Genomic DNA, 15,947 nt, shown 5'->3' on the forward strand with positions numbered 1-15,947 from the left:
TAACTTCACGGCTGCTAGTGATCGATGTAAAATGCAGCCTGAACCATTCATTCATTCAACAAATATTTACTGAGCTTCTACTATGCACTAGGGGCACTATGATAGGCAGCAGTGATGCCATGAGCAGGACACATTTCCTGCCCTCCAAACTGCTTAAAATCTAGTGGGAACAAGCAGGTACACAGGAACAGGCGAAGGAGAGTCCTATAAAACTGGTCCTGGGAAGATGGGGGAAGGCTTCCCGGGGGTGCCCCAAAGCTGGGACATAAAACACAAACAGGATGGCCATGGCAACTGCAAGTAAGGATCTGCCCACGGCTCGTTGTCTGTCATGCTTAATGCTGAACCCCAGATCCCCAGCAGTCTGCTTTTCATATAATAAGTAACCAATAACTACTTATTGACTGAATTCATTTACTGAGGTAGGAGAGAGACAAGGAGGAGGTGTGGAGGAGGTGGGGGGGAGGGAGGCATCGAGAAGGTCACTGGCAAATATGCTAGGCTTGGAACTCAAGCACATCTAGGAGGAGTCACTCAGAAGGCAGGTGGCTAGATCAAGAGTTCTGGAGCGAGGTGAGTCACATACATGCCACACTTACTAACACAGAAGTGAGTCTGATTTCAAGGGAGATCAAGTTGAATGAAAACAGCCTTAAGGTACAACATCATTTAAAGGATCAACCCAAAAGGAAAAAAAAAAAAAAAGGTGGGATGTGGTGGAGGACAAGGGAAGGTCAGGAATAGGCATCTGAAAAGCAAAGCAAATGAAGCAGGAGCTGGAGAAGCAGAGATGTAAGGGCAGGAGGGGGTGGGGGGGCTGTTTAACACATATTCATGGAAACCAAGGAAGAAAACATTTCAAAAATGATCTCAGTTCCCGGACTCCCCATCCACAAAAACTGCTCCCTTTGTCCCACCCCAGTTATGCATCCTACCAGCTCCCTAGCTCTTTAGCATCCCCCAAAGGAAATCTCTGGGACATCTCCATGTCCAACAATGGATTCTTGAGCAACTGATCCTTCCTCCACCCCCCCAGCTCAACCCAACACATGGCATTCCAGCAATTCCGCAATGTCACTGAGACCTCCGGCCCACTGACCCTACATCTTTCACCTGCTCTCTCTCCTACAAGTCTCTTATCCCTTCCAACCAGCTTAGTCCCTGGTCCACCATTCAGAGAATTCTTTAATTCCTCGCTTCTTTCCCTTCATCATACTCACCTGGCAAAACCTCATCCTTAATCCAAGGCAACTAAGAACCCTGATTACAAGGTACCAGGAGTCTGAAAAAATACCACAAAATCAAGCTGGCAATTCTCATTTCAAGATCTCAGCACGGTTGGAATCCTGATGCAAACGAACCAACTGGAAAACCATCTATGAGGTGACTAGGGAAATCTGAACATGAAGTGGATAGGAGAGGATATTAGGGAACTGCTACTAATTTTCTTAGAAATAATAATGTTATTGGGTTATTTTTTAATTCTTTCCCAGTTACAGACACATAAGTATGGGTGAAATGATAAGATGTCTAGGATTTGCTTTAAAACAACTAGCTGAAAGAAAAGGCAGGAGTCGAGAGTAAAAGATACAAGATTCACAGAATGGTTGAACTGGGCAGTGAGTACACCCGGGTTCATTATACTCTTCTGCATCCTTTAAGGAAGGTTGGACATTTTATAAATTCAATTCAAATGTGCCGTCCCTCCACGGTACTACATTTTCCTAACATGTTTGCTCCCCTGTGCTGTTAGAAACTTCTCCACCGTTCTTCCATTCTTTCCAGACCTCCAACACCTATCCCGTCTCCATTCTCAACTGAAAACTTGCTTCATACACTCTGATGGACACTGTTAGATGGGATACTCGCACCCACTGAAACCGCACATCTACCCGCATCTCTACCAACAGGATTTCCTTCCTTCAGCTACAACAGAAAAATTATAGCCATCTGCTCCCCAAACCCTGTTCATGCTCCAAATCCCATTTCTATAATCATGCCATTATCGCCTTTTTCTCCTGTTGGATAAATTCCTCCTCACCCTCCGCTGCTTCCTTCCCATTAGCATACAAACAATTACTTCTTTCTTCTATGGGGGGGGGGGACTCCTAAATTCACATACACAATCTTCTTGGCGCCTTGAAACAAAACTTCAGAAGGAGCTGCCTACAATCACTGTTCTACATCCTGTTCTTCCCTAAACTCACTCCACCTCCTGCAGTTCAAGTCCACTCCTCACACAGCATGAGAAACCTTTCAAATGTGGCCAGAAACTGTCCTAACCCCCTCTTCTCCCTTCCGTCTGTGCTGGGCTCCCTGGTAGCCCAGCTCCCCCCACCAGCTCACTCAGTCAGGAACACCCCACCCCCTTTCTTCATACAGCGCATGCGGATTATCAGATTATCAGCACAGGCTAACGAATCCGGCAGGCCTTGTTGTGAGTTCCTGCTTTCTCCTTAAGCAAATCACTTTCCTTCTCCAAGCCTCAGCTTTCATATCCATAACACTAGAAGGAAAACACTACCTGCCTGAAAGACTGCTGGGAAATAATCCGGATTCAGTGGCCAACAAACAATAAGTCCTCAACAAACGTGCTGATATTTAAGGTAGTCTCTTACCTATCAATTGCCTCAACAAATATTTGCTGAGCTCCTCAAGAAGCCAGGTACCCGTCTGAGCTTGGGGATACAGCAGCCACCAAGACAAAACCCCTACACCTTTCTGGAGCTTCTGCTCCCATGTCTGCCTTAGAGCAGCACTCCCCAGTCCCCTAAATTTACCTTTTTTTTTTTTTTTTTAAGGACTAGTTGGGATGACACTTCCTATATAGTGTCTTCTAGGACGTCCCCAGGAAAAACCGAATGCCCTTCTCCACCACGTTCTTTCCTAAGTTCTTCACGCATAATTGTCACCATTTATGCCTACATAATGTGGACTCCAGGACACTTCCTTGTTCTTATCTCCAACTCCAGCACTGCCATGATGGCTGGTACCTACGAGGCACTTGTGTCACATAGAAATGAACCCACTTTTATCTAATTTATCACAGGATTCATAAAATAAGCTTGCCTCAGGATTAAAATGCAATGCCTATCTCTACTACTATCTAGCTGGTGAGCTACTGTGTCTGAACATCTTCATTTTTAAGTTTTAACAGCCAAATTCATCAACTTCACCTACTTCTCGAAAGCCTAGTTAGCCTAATTCTCCAAGAAAGTAGGCTCAAAAAATACTTTAAACCAGGCACTAGTGAACATACTTCCAACTGTCAGATAGGGAAACAGCAATTCGATAACTGAAGGGGAATGAAAGAAAATTAACTGAATAGTCAAACTCTGAACATTTCATGGAACTCTTCAAGATCTCAAATCAATAAAATTTAGTAAAACAAAGGCTAAGACAATGTAATAAACCCTATCTGTACTGCCTTCTGCAGCTCATAACATGCTTTTATATATTACCTCAAAATAAAACTCCAGTACAGTAAAACAATAGGCTTTAAAATAACAGGACCATCCAACAATCAAACTAGTTGTACCCATAGATAAAATTATTAAAAAATTTTTGCAACTTATTTGTATAACTATCATGTTTTCTAGTAACCATAAACAGCCCTCTTTTATCAGTGGTATTTTGTTTGAAAACACTTATTTTATTAGCAGGTAGGAAATCAAATGCTTTTAGATTTGCCTATAGGCATTAGAAGTACTAAATATCTCCATTATTCTGGGGACAAGCATCATAATATTAGAGGTCACATTTACTGAGCACCTGCTGTGTGCCATTACCAAGAGCCGAGAGAGCTGTTTCCACAGAAAGGAGGACTAACATAGATGGAGGAAGTAATCTGCAAGTCAAGTCAAACTTTAAAAAAGTTAGGAATTTATATCAATTTCTGGGTAATGTCAGCTGTGAGGGTCATGTGAAAAAGCAGCCTAAACTATGTATTTTTCCTGAAATACCTTTAACAACATCTGAATGTTGGAAACAGTCAGTGTTTGTGTTCCTAAAGAAATAAAAATAAAGTATACCTTTTTTAAAGTTCAAGTGTCTCCATGAAAAAATGTTCATCATCACTAGGCATCACAGAGATTCAAATCAAAACCACATTGAGATACCACCTTATACCAATCAAAATGGCCAAAATCAACAAGACAATAAACAAGTGTTGGAGAAGATGTGGAGAAAGGGAAACCCTCTTACACTGTTGGTGGGAATGCAAGTTGGTGTAGCCTCTATGGAAAATAGTGTGGAGACTCCATAAGAAATTAAAAATAGAGTTACCCTATGACCCTGCAATTGCACTACTGGGTATTTACCCCAAAGATACAGATGTAGTGAAAAGAAGATCCATCTGTACCCCAACGTTTATAGCAGCAATGGGCACGGTCGCCAAACCGTGGAAAGAGCCAAGATGTCCTTCAACAGACGAATGGATAAAGAAGATATGGTCCATATATACAATGGAATATTGTGCCTTCATCAGAAAGGAAGAATACCCAACTTTTGGGTCAACATGGACGGGACTGGAAGAGATTATGCTAAGTGAAATAAGTTAAGCAGAGAGAGTCAATTACCATATGGTTTCGCTTATTTGTGGAGCATAAGGAATAATACGGAGGACATGGGGAGATGGAGAGAAGACAGTTGGGGGAAATCAGAGGGGATGAACCATGAGAGACTGTGGACTCTGAGGAACTAACTGAGGGTTCTGGAGGGGAGATGGGTGGAAGGTTGGGTGACCCTGGTGGTGGGTATTATGGAGGGCATGTTTTGCATGGAGCACTGGGTGTGATGCAAAAGCAATGAATTCTGGAACACTGAAAAGAAATTTAAAAAATAAATTAAAATAAAAACAAACAAACAAAAATAAAGTTGAAGTGTCTCATTTTGGCCATAGTTAGGACCAAAGTTCAACCAACTAAATTCAATGCACTAGCAAATCACTAAAATAAAATGAGTCAGAAATATTCATATTAGGATTACTAAAACCCAGTGTATACCGAAATTCAGTACTGGAGACAGCTATATGCCATAACCTTAAAATCAAAATATAAAATCAAAGTAAATAAAAAGCATCACATACCTAGAAAATACAGATACACTGAAATGGCTAAAGTATTTCTGCTCCCTAGACTAACATGATTTCTGCCTTCCACAGTCTCTTAATTTTTACCAAAGCAGTTATATAAGAGAAACTGCTTCTGCACAAAATGAATTTTTCCCAAAACATACATAGTTAAAAAGATCAAGAACGTCAGATATTAGGGCAGCAGTATCATTTATAATGATAGACTGAATAAACCTAATTGGTTTGATTAAAACTACTCCTTACCTCATAGGTTGCAAGCCGATCCAAGTAGGTTAGTAATTTCCGTCTACAGCGGCAGAGTTCTTTTTGTTCCAGAGTTAACCTGTTGTGAATAGCTGTGTTAGGCACTTACATTAACACAGAAGCGCACTTCTCTACGAGTTAGAATAGAATAAAAATAACAATGTTCCACTGAGCCCCAAACTGACAGAACAGTACACAAAAGCATGAGGATAAAATAACACCAACTGCATTTGGTTTGCGTTGCTAGAATAATTCACAGCAATTAATCCTCATGAAAAGCACACTTAAGTGACCAGTTATTTTTAAGAAAGTACCAAACAGTCATAAATCATTTACTTTGCGAAGTTCACTAATTTAAGTAGTTCTCGTCTCTTGTTGATCTTTTTCTCCTTTTTATTCCTGGCAGGCTCTTCACTGGGTGGTGACAGCTCCTCATAGGGGATATTGTCAATGTCTACTTCACCAGGCAATGTAAATCTGGAAGGAAAAAAAAAAAACCCAAAGCTATTAGTGAAAGCTGCTTTCCCCCACTCGGGCTGATTTTATCACTAAGTTGCTCTCCATAGAAACAGAAAGAAGCAACTATTTGAAAGAAAGCTTTTGTATTGCAAGGAACGTGATTCACTCATTATATCCACAGGATGGGCAAAAAAGTCATCACTAATCGTCATATACAATAATTTTAATATCATGGCAATGAGAACTACTTCGGAAAACATGTGAGGTTTATACTTATCCAATGTGAAACAGCCCATCGAGAAAATGCTGCCCAGAGTTTACAGTCCGAATCACTTCTATTTAAGGTTTCAAAATGGTTTACTTAAAAGATAAATAAATAGGGGCTCCTAGGTGGCTCAGTGGGTTAAATGTCTGTCTTCGGCTCAGGTCATGGTCCCCGCGTCCTGGGATCGAGCCCAGCTCCATGCTTCTCCCTCTCCCTCTGCCCCTCCCCCTGCTCCCTCTTGTGCATGCTCACTCTCTCTCAAATGAATACAAATCTTACAAATAAATAAAGTAAATGAATAAATAAATAAATAAAAGTAAACTAAATTTATGAGGTGCCTGGCTAGCTTGGTCCATAAAACATAGGACTCTTGATATCACAGGGTCACGAGTTGAAGCCCCACACTGTGCATGGAGATTACTGAAAATTAATTAATTAAAGTACAAAAAAACAAGGCCTGAAAATGACAATGAACGTCAGTCTCATTTACAGTACTTACTTGTTAAATATATTATCACACTTATATCTTTAAAAAATTCCAAATGTCTAACGAGCTATGACTCCTGTCAAATAACTTTACTATTATTATCGACAGACACTTGTGTGGTACTTACAGGTTTACAAAGTGCTTTCCTAAGACACACGATTTACTCACTCGAATTCTCTAAAGGAGGTAGGAAGCCAAGACAAACAAAATGAATGAAGCTCACACTTGCCAAAGGGGTGCTGCTGACTGGGAAGCCCTCCCAGGTAAGTGCCTTTAGCCCACAGCTAGAAGCTGCCAGCATCCGATAAAGGTCTGTAGAATCTGCTCTTTTCTTAGCATCAAGCTATCATACATACACACATTTAACTCAAAGGAAAGAAAGCTGTGACCTCAGATAAGAGGAGCATTGATCGAAGGCAACTGTCTCATTACAGGATAACCTAAATAAAGAAAAGTTTACCCTCTGCCATGCCTTGGCTTTAATATTTTCACAAAGTCACCTTTCCTCTTGGATCCCGATCTGTCTCTGACCCACCTGCCGTCGTCGGCTCCTCTCCCTATGGCCACCAGAGCCTCCAGGTCTGTGCCTTTCAGTCCGTACTGAAGCAGCTCCTTCGCAGCATCCACATTTTCAGGAACTCTTTCCAGACACTCATGGAGAACCCAGGATCGTTTCTTTATTTTGCTCTGGATACAAATAAAAGACAGCGGCATTAAAGAACCCAGGACATCTGACAGCATAGGACAACTGCCTTCCAGAATCATAAAGCTAGACCTAAGGAAGTAGAGCTACCCTAGTCCTTAGCCACAGGTAGCTGCTAGAGAAGCTTGACAGGAAAAAGCTAATTCCCTAATGGTAACTGGAATGAGACACAGACAATGAGATTCCTACAATTTTCTTTTTTTTCTTCTACTGAAACACAAAGTTCAGGACTCCTTCAGAAACATAAAAAAGATCTCCCCAAATGTTTATAGCTGCTTATTAGTTTGCATTTGGGCTATCTAACAGAGTAGAACAGCAAGCAGAAAAGCAAGATAAGACATAGTCTATTTTAACGACCATGCTGCACTTTGAAACAAAACTAATGAGGCACAGGGCATCAGCGTTCTAGATTTACTTGACCATCAGATGTAACACAAAATGTAGATGATAATTTCATCATAAAAGCCATGATGTGCTATTCTTTGGAAAGACCAAGCGCACATTCCTCCCTCCCAACTGCTTCCTCCGACTCCATCCAAAATCCCTGACTTAGCCTCTTCCAAGAAAGGGTCATTGTGGTTATAAATTTTAAGTAAGATTTGACTCTTACCCTGCATTCCTTTATACATTCCATTCCATCAGTTCTTTCCTCATATGCCTCTTAACTCATTTTCCCTTCTCCAGGTCTATGGCCTCCATACCAGTGCATGAAATCACCACATGACGCCTAGGACATCTTTGCCTTGGTAGGGTTTCCCACCAATACTCCCCCTCCATGCCAGTTCACCTTCTACACCATCTACTTCTGTGCCTCCAAGAGTCAAAAATCCACAACACTTCCCCATTACCCTAAGGATAAAAAGCCTAAGTCATCACAACCCTTCCACATCTTTCAGAACCCAAGTCAATGTATCTTCTAATCATATTTCCCAAAGTTCCCTGCTGTTTAATATCTGATGCGGCAGATGGGTTGACTTACAGAGCTCGTAAGGGGGCCGGGTGCTAATGCAGACATGAAACGATGATTATGACAAATTTAGTCGATGTCACAAGTCATGCTCATTTCCTTTGAATTTGTTCATATCATTTGTTCCATGAAGAAAAGCTTCCTCTCTTCTAATTCCAGGATGCCTGTTCTGAAGTCTCTCAAATCTACTCAGAGTGTCTTCATTTTACAGCCTTCCAGAACCACTGGGTCTAAAATGATTGCTACTTTCACTGGGTTCCCACAGCCTTTATCTGGAATCTTCTTTATGGTGATTTATATTTTAGACATGAACCTTAACAGAAATATTATAAGCTCCCTAAAAGGGAAGGCCAATTTATGCTTCTCCTGTGAACCTTTCGCCTTCTCTCGCCTAGTACTTCTACTCTTAATTGCCTACTTACGTAGCTGAATTAGGTATTTCTCCCAATAAAAAATATACTTGCTTTGTCTCTGTTAACACCTGTCAGCTCCTTCAGGGACCAATATTGTCCTTTACTGTGTTCCAGAAAAAGCCCTGAATGGGCACACATAAACTCACAACTCACTGTCCTGAGTCACAAAAGAAAGAAAGAAAGTCACAAAACAGCTTTGGTGTTCTGATCTTCTAAAGGAAATACAAGGAACTTCCTCCTTTATTTCATTATTTCTCATGCTTTCTCTTCTCTGGTGTCTTACTTACTAACAGTTTATCTTCCAATTTGGTTGAAGCATTAACTTCTTAAAACTTTCTCACATTATGTTATTTTTAATTACTCATGTACAATAATTTTATATACAATTTTGTACATAAATGTATATACATTATGTATAATTTTAAAATTATCATGAAATTTCCCCAACATTTCTTAGATCTTCCTAAATGCAAAGGCATATTCCCTTTTTAATGTCACATGAGAAGTCATGCCCTCTTTAAAACCTGCCATAAATCCAGCTGTGTCCTCACAAAGGTGTCGAGGGTTCCAATACACAGGCTATGTAACAAATTTAACCCAGGCAGTGGGCAGCAGGAAGAGTCCAGCTGCAAGATTTAAACAAAGAAAGCAAATTTGGCAAGCCTGATATGTCAAATATCTAATGCCTCTCAGCTTCAAGAGCTCTCCTCATGGCCAGTCATGGGATGGACAGCATTTCCATTTTGCAACTGACAGAACATGGAGCTTCATCAAGAGAGGGCGCTGGAGGGCCACTGCGGAGGAAAGGCTCTGGTTTCTAGCCCTAATGTGCTCAGGTTCTAAACTTGTCCCTACGGCTTAGCAGCCAGCAGTGCATGTAGGGGACCCCTGGAAGCGGCTGCCTCCGCCTTTATTCCCGCTGAACAGAACGTCCAACTGAATTTCAGCTGAAACCCCCACGGGCAGATTGAGTGAATCTCCAAGGCCCAGGGGGTTGGGAGTCTTCCTAGATGATGCCCACCTGCAAACTAGGAGCTTTTTTTTTTTTCGGTCCTGGCTATGGTTCCTTCTCTGAGGTTTTCCAACCCCCCAGCCTCAGCTTACCAGGGCGCCCTAGCCACAGGCATCAGCTTGCCCATCCATCCCACCTCCTCCAACCTGCCAACCTTGGCAACCAAGAACCAGCCCTGGCCCGAGGCATCCCAAAGAACTCCTCCATCCAGTGGGCGCCAGCCATTCCTTCAAAGGTCAGTGAGGTCTGAATCCCATCTCAAGGGAGCGGGCCTCCCCTCCAAGTCTGCTTCCTCCCTGGGGATGCTCCTTCAGCCCAAAGGTACTCCCTAGGGTTCTCTTTACCCCCTTATAGTAAATCTCACTAGAAAAATAAGGCTCCATATTAAAACTTTCCCTGTTCAAATTACTGGGTGGCTTCTAGCTCCTGAGCGGACTCTGAATGATGTAGGCGAAGAAAAGTAACTGAGCTAGAGGAAAAGAAAGGGTTAGGCAAAGTAGTTAACTGGTACTTAACTACCAGTAAAACCAGGCAGTTAACTCGTTTATCAGTGACTATCTGTTCCCCCATCTTCAGCACGAAGTCCAGCTGCAAGGCCAATACAACGAGATAAAAGAGAACTTCTCCACACTGAATAAAACACACTTCAGCTACAGAAATGTCAGCAACATAAAATGCTCCAATATGAAGCCCCAGCATTCCCCCACTCCAAAAAAAGCCATGCATTTGAATTATACCATGTTACCAAAACATTTAAACATACCAGGTAATTCTGGATCGAAGCAATGTTGACTGCGGACTTCCTCCACTGCCTCTGATAGACTAGATCCGTATCCAGGCCGTAGGTCTGGGCCAGACACAAGGCTTCCTCATACTCTTCACTTTCAATCTTGGAATAACGAAATGGGACCAGGAAGGTTACATTACTGACTGGTCCACAGTGTCGCCATGATGAGGTCACGGATGAGGACAATCCCCTCACCTCTGCAGCATGTGACCCACTGATAACTAGTCTCATGAGCCCTGGGGGGGGGGGGACCAGAAGCCCACCAACCTGCTGAGCGGCACACAGAGCACGTATTTCTCTCCACACTGAGAGACAGCTGAAGTGCCCACATGTATAGAGTAAAACGACGGCAGAACCAGGACAGGCCAGCCAACAGCCTGACTCCTAGTCCAGGGCCCACCCAGGACACTGCAGGAACAACAGCCATAACTGGAATGCTCAGTGTGGATTCAGTCTGCTTCCCAAGCAAACCCCTGACTGGAGAGCAAGCCTGCGCTTCTTCCCCCACCATCTGCAGTCGGAGCAGACAGCGGCACTTACCAAGGGTAAGGGTTAAGGTTAGGGTTAGGGTTAGACACCTGGCTAAGCCACAAGTGGACAGTCTAAGTGGATTCATCCTTCAATCACTGTTTTCATTTCGATTCTTCAGGCACCAAAGCCAGCACTATTTTCAAAGCTCTACCCTACTGGTATTTCTAGTACATCAATGTTAGGACAATCCCTCTTGGAATTTCTGTTTTAAAAAATTGGGTTTTTTTCAAAAAAAGAAAAACAATTAGGTTTTTCTCACTGAAATAAAATCTGGAGGCTTGTGAGAGCTTTGATAGTGACAGCATGTTCCCTCACCTTTCTCTGATAGAGCTCCTCTGGGGTCGTGGAGCGTAAACTCACGAGGCGGTAGTTTTTGGTGATAGTTCGCGGGCGTTTCCGCGGAGGTGCAAATCGCTCCATTTCGGTCACCAGATACAGGCCCTGTTTGATGTAGCCAAAGTAGCGAGCCTTGGCAGAAACTTCCTGATCAGAATCAGAATCCTCCTCCCCTTCATCTTCATCTCCAGCCCTGGTCTCCAAACGAGATCGTTTGGGGGCGAGTTTAATCTCACACTAAATTGAAAAAGGAGATGTGAAATCAGTAAATCAGTAGTGAGGAACTCAAGACAAGTTCTAGAGTCCATGAGAAAAATATTTTCAATTCTATTCCAGTTCCATGAGCCACATGGTGAAGACAAAGAACAGACTTCAGAGGAACCCAATAACAAACAGTATACCCATCCACAGTTCCAGAAATATCCATTGCATTATTGGCTCCAAATCTCCAAAACTAAACCCTGTTTTCATAATGGCTCATTAATATAATCTCCCAAATATAGGTCTGGCAATTATTTTAGGAAAATAAAAAGAATGCTAATTCCTTCACTTTTGACATTTTTGTACCTGCTGTAGAGAAACGGGATTTTTTCATCTATTTAGAAAACGAACATGAAGGTATTTATTTGCTTTACTGAGAATGGCTCTCCTGCCCTCCTTCCCTTTTTAAAAAAAATGTCTAACAGCTTCACAAACTTCTGAGTCTGAAAGCCTGACTGTTAAAGATAACTTTCATTCCCAGACTTAATAGAGCTGCCTTCAATTTTAAGCCATGGCTCTCTTTAAATAACATCTGTAGACTCAGTAACAAACTTTGAGGTAAAAAATACTTGTGAATCTGCACTGATGTGAAAACTATTAAAGGTCCTTAACCTTGAAAGGCTTAGAATAAGAATCTTTAATGACCAAAACATAACTTTAAATTAATAGCCTCTATTTTCCAGTCTTTTGACATGAGACAAATAAGTTTTCTTGACTAAAAAGAACCAGAATTTTTAAGTTCCCAAACTTCATGGAAAGAGTTTGTTAAAGACCATATTTAAATAGAAATACCTTTTACATTTTAAGATGTCTAATCTAAGAAAAAGGAGGAAAGAAAAAAAAAAAACTATCATGCCAGTGAAGAAAAAATGCTTTACGAAGAACAAAATGACTCCATTTTCTTCATTCTTCTACAATGCAAGGTTTTTAATCGAAACAATACATCTTTATTATACTGCACTCAATCTCTGATTCCAATCACAGATTTTTGTTTTTAAGGACAAGATAAGATAATGGAATTGCTAAATTTTAAAAATCAAATGGTTAGCCGTACTTCGATAAAGATAAATGGACAGCCATCACTAAAAAAAATTAGATTTACATTAAAATCAGGTGTTTCGATTTTTGGTGAAGTACATGCTTATTTTCCAACACACCAGCTTCTCTGAAAGGGAAAGCATTACCTCCAAACTTAAAAATCCTCCATCATGGGTAGCAGTGACTTGAGGTGATGGTTCGAACCACTCACAGGATTTTCCCAGTAAATTCTTTAAAGTTTTCACTGATGAAACAGTCAAAGCACCAGAGCAACGAGCCAGAGTCACTGCATTGGCTGCCCACCAATTTACATCTATCAGAGGGTAAAAGGACTCTTTATCTAATGGAGGGAAAAAAAAAAATCGATACAAGTCCATCCGTCGACATGGCTTAAATACAGCACATTTAGTCCAAAGATCAATTTAAAAACTGTATTTGGGCCCTAAACATGTTAAGTAAGAAAAAATAAATTGTTAAGTCATCACTCAAATTTTTACAAAATGGTAATTTATTTAATAAACATCTAAGTGCCAACAATTTACCAAAGTCCAAAATTCTAAGGATTCAAGAGTAAGTGTTCTTAGGTCTTTCCACTTAAAAAATGAAGAATGTAGGGATAATATCAGCATTTTCAACAGAGTAAGCTGAAAGTTTGGTACAAAGTATACATATCATTAGGTATATCAAAGTATACATATCATAAGATTGATACAAAGTATATATATCATCAGGTTTAAAAAAGGTTTTAGAAAATGTTCATATATCCTTTTTCAGACAAGCAATATGAGAGAATTATACTCTTAATAAAAATTTAAGAAAGACAAAGCTGATTTCCTCTTAAACTTGGGAAGGAGCTCAGAATCACCACCTCAAAAATATGCCATTTTGACATAAATATTTTAAGAAATTTGAGAAACCCAAAGTTCTTTTTCTCTGTCTTGTCACTTCTCTTAATAATTTTATTGTTCCTTTGCCAATATTCTCTATAAATAAGACCAATTTCCAAAGAACCCTTGGAGTTAACTCATTTCTGGTATTCCCACGTGTAAGCTCAAGGTACACGCTAGAAACATCTGTTTGTTTTTCTCCTGTTAACCTGTCTTGTGTCAATCTAATTTTAGGGCCTCAGCCAGAGAACCTTGGAGAGTAAAAAGAAAAAGATTTTTTTCCCCCTACATATATCGTCCAAAGAGTACTTCTACTATACAACTGTAGTCTCTTAAGGTATTAATTATCATACTTCATACAACTCACCTTTGATTTTTTTCCTCTTCTCAACAGAGAGTCTCCAATCAGGATTAAGGTCATCATAACCTGGCTAAATATGAAAAATATGCATAAGACTTCTTGAGTCAACAATGTAAGAAAATCAAGAGAACATCAAGAACTGTGGATTTTCTGAAGTAACAAAATATGGAAATGATGCTTTCCTTCGATCTCTTAATTATACCTCGCTGAAATCTATTCCTCTCGATAATCTTGTTCTTACACTTCAAATGAGCACATGCAACTACTGTGACTCAATTTAATGAAGAAAATAGCATGCACAAGAACAGTAAGATAGCAAGTATGCAATTAATACAAATGAGAGCAAGATACATGAACAGTTCGTACTCTCTCTCTCTCTCTCTCTCTCTCACACACACACACACACACACGCACATTTACATTTTGGGAGAACAACTCTGCTGTTGTAAATAATGTCGGCCTGGATGCAAGTCCTACTCCCACAACTTGTAAGATGAGCAACCTCTTCAGGCCTCGGGCTCCCCAGCTCTGACACAGGACTCTGCAACCCCCCATTACCTGCTGTTCTAAATTCCCAGGACTAGAAATTTACCAAGTAAAAAAATATAGCCATGCAATCCTCAAACCTGATCTATTCATATTCTAATTTCATGGAACATAATAGTGTGCCCACCTTCTAGAATCTCAAATATCATAAAACAATTGAGACTAAGACACTGCCGGACATCCTCTTGGCTCATTCATTATTACATTTTCAGAATTTTAACAGTATGGGAAAAGGCCAGCAAAAATCATTTGTCTATTTATCTAAAATCGTAAGCCTAAAAAAAAAAAGCTATATTTCATCAAAATAGCTTTTTCATCTAATGTAACAGAACAAGCATATATGTCTTATTAACAGTTTCTCAGTGGCTAACCCTTTAGAGCATGAAAATTAATGCTTCCTTCCATGGCCTAAGAGAACTTCCTGATCTCCACTATGATAAATCACTCAGAGCAGCCCAAGAACAGAAGACATAATTCTTTAAACTTTACCCAAAAAGTTACCATAAAAGACAATAAATAGATTGTCCTGGTTTACTTTATCAAAAAAAAAAAAAAAAAAAAAAAGATAATTAGCTTTCCAAGACTTAGAATACCAGAAGGTATATATTAGTGAAAATAACCAACTAACTGAACTTATTTGATCGTTCATAGTGCACGTCAGCCATTTTCAGTCCCCCTGAAACCAATATGGCTCCATGCAGATGGCTTCAATAACAGGTGTGTCTTGTGCTTTCAATTTCTAACCAGAAGGTGAGATTTGTTCTTCTGCATCCACAGCTTTGTCAGTCGTCCTCATATTCCCAGACCCATCATGGTGCTCACGTGTCAGAATAGCTAAAGGCTGAATTAGGGAATGGATTAATCTCTTAAATCCCTACACTCCAATTAGAATGCCTAAGGTATAGGAAAATGAGCTGACATAGTACTAGTATTCCTACACCCTCTAAGAAGTGTGGTTTCTTTTGCTCCTCAGTCAAAGCAGACGGTGCCCTTACACTGTGAGAGGGGGAAAGAAACCAGATATCGTAGGCCCCACAACTCAAGCAGGCAGAGAGCTAAGAAACAGATAAAATTTACTACAACCCAAATTCAAATTTGGTAACTACCCAAAAAAGAGGTACGGATAAAAGCACCAAGGGTATCAAAGGATGAAGAGACCATTTTGAATACAGGCTTGAGAGAGAGGGAGGGGGTTAAAGAGGTACAAAGAAAGTGCTACACTTAGTGCTCTAAGACTGGATAAAATCTGGACACAGAATATGGGTGGAGGAAGACATTCTAGTCAGAGAATATAACATTAACAAAAGTCCAAAAAAGGTTAAAAACGACTAAATTTATTCAGGAAAAAGAAAGTAGGTCAGAAGGCGCCTGGGTGGCTCGGTTGAGCATTTGGCTATTGGTATGCTCACCATGACGTCACTTCCTTTCAGGTTCCAACACTTCCATCTACCCAAAATAAAACCACGAACCCAGCAGACAGTTATTCCCACTCCGTCTCCCCTCAGCCACTCCCAGTGTGCTTTCTGCCTCAGATGGATTTACCTGTTCTGGATGTTTCA

General features: G+C 40.6%; 1 protein-coding gene across 1 annotated transcript in view; it reads right to left on the reverse strand.

Moving 5' to 3' along the window:
• The window catches only part of NBAS (NBAS subunit of NRZ tethering complex), a 317,592-nt gene that overhangs the window by 223,517 nt on the left and 78,128 nt on the right, over positions 1-15,947 (reverse strand). The window contains exons 13-19 of the mRNA XM_082744160.1: positions 13,849-13,912; positions 12,741-12,934; positions 11,275-11,532; positions 10,405-10,530; positions 7,082-7,233; positions 5,672-5,812; positions 5,336-5,414 (exon numbers count right to left, since the gene is read on the reverse strand). Coding sequence (XP_082600286.1) covers positions 5,336-5,414; positions 5,672-5,812; positions 7,082-7,233; positions 10,405-10,530; positions 11,275-11,532; positions 12,741-12,934; positions 13,849-13,912 — 1,014 coding nt within the window. The remainder of the gene's footprint in view (positions 1-5,335; positions 5,415-5,671; positions 5,813-7,081; positions 7,234-10,404; positions 10,531-11,274; positions 11,533-12,740; positions 12,935-13,848; positions 13,913-15,947) is intronic.

Source organism: Mustela nivalis (assembly GCF_964662115.1).
Source record: "Mustela nivalis genome assembly, chromosome: 8".
NCBI lineage: Eukaryota > Metazoa > Chordata > Mammalia > Carnivora > Mustelidae > Mustela > Mustela nivalis.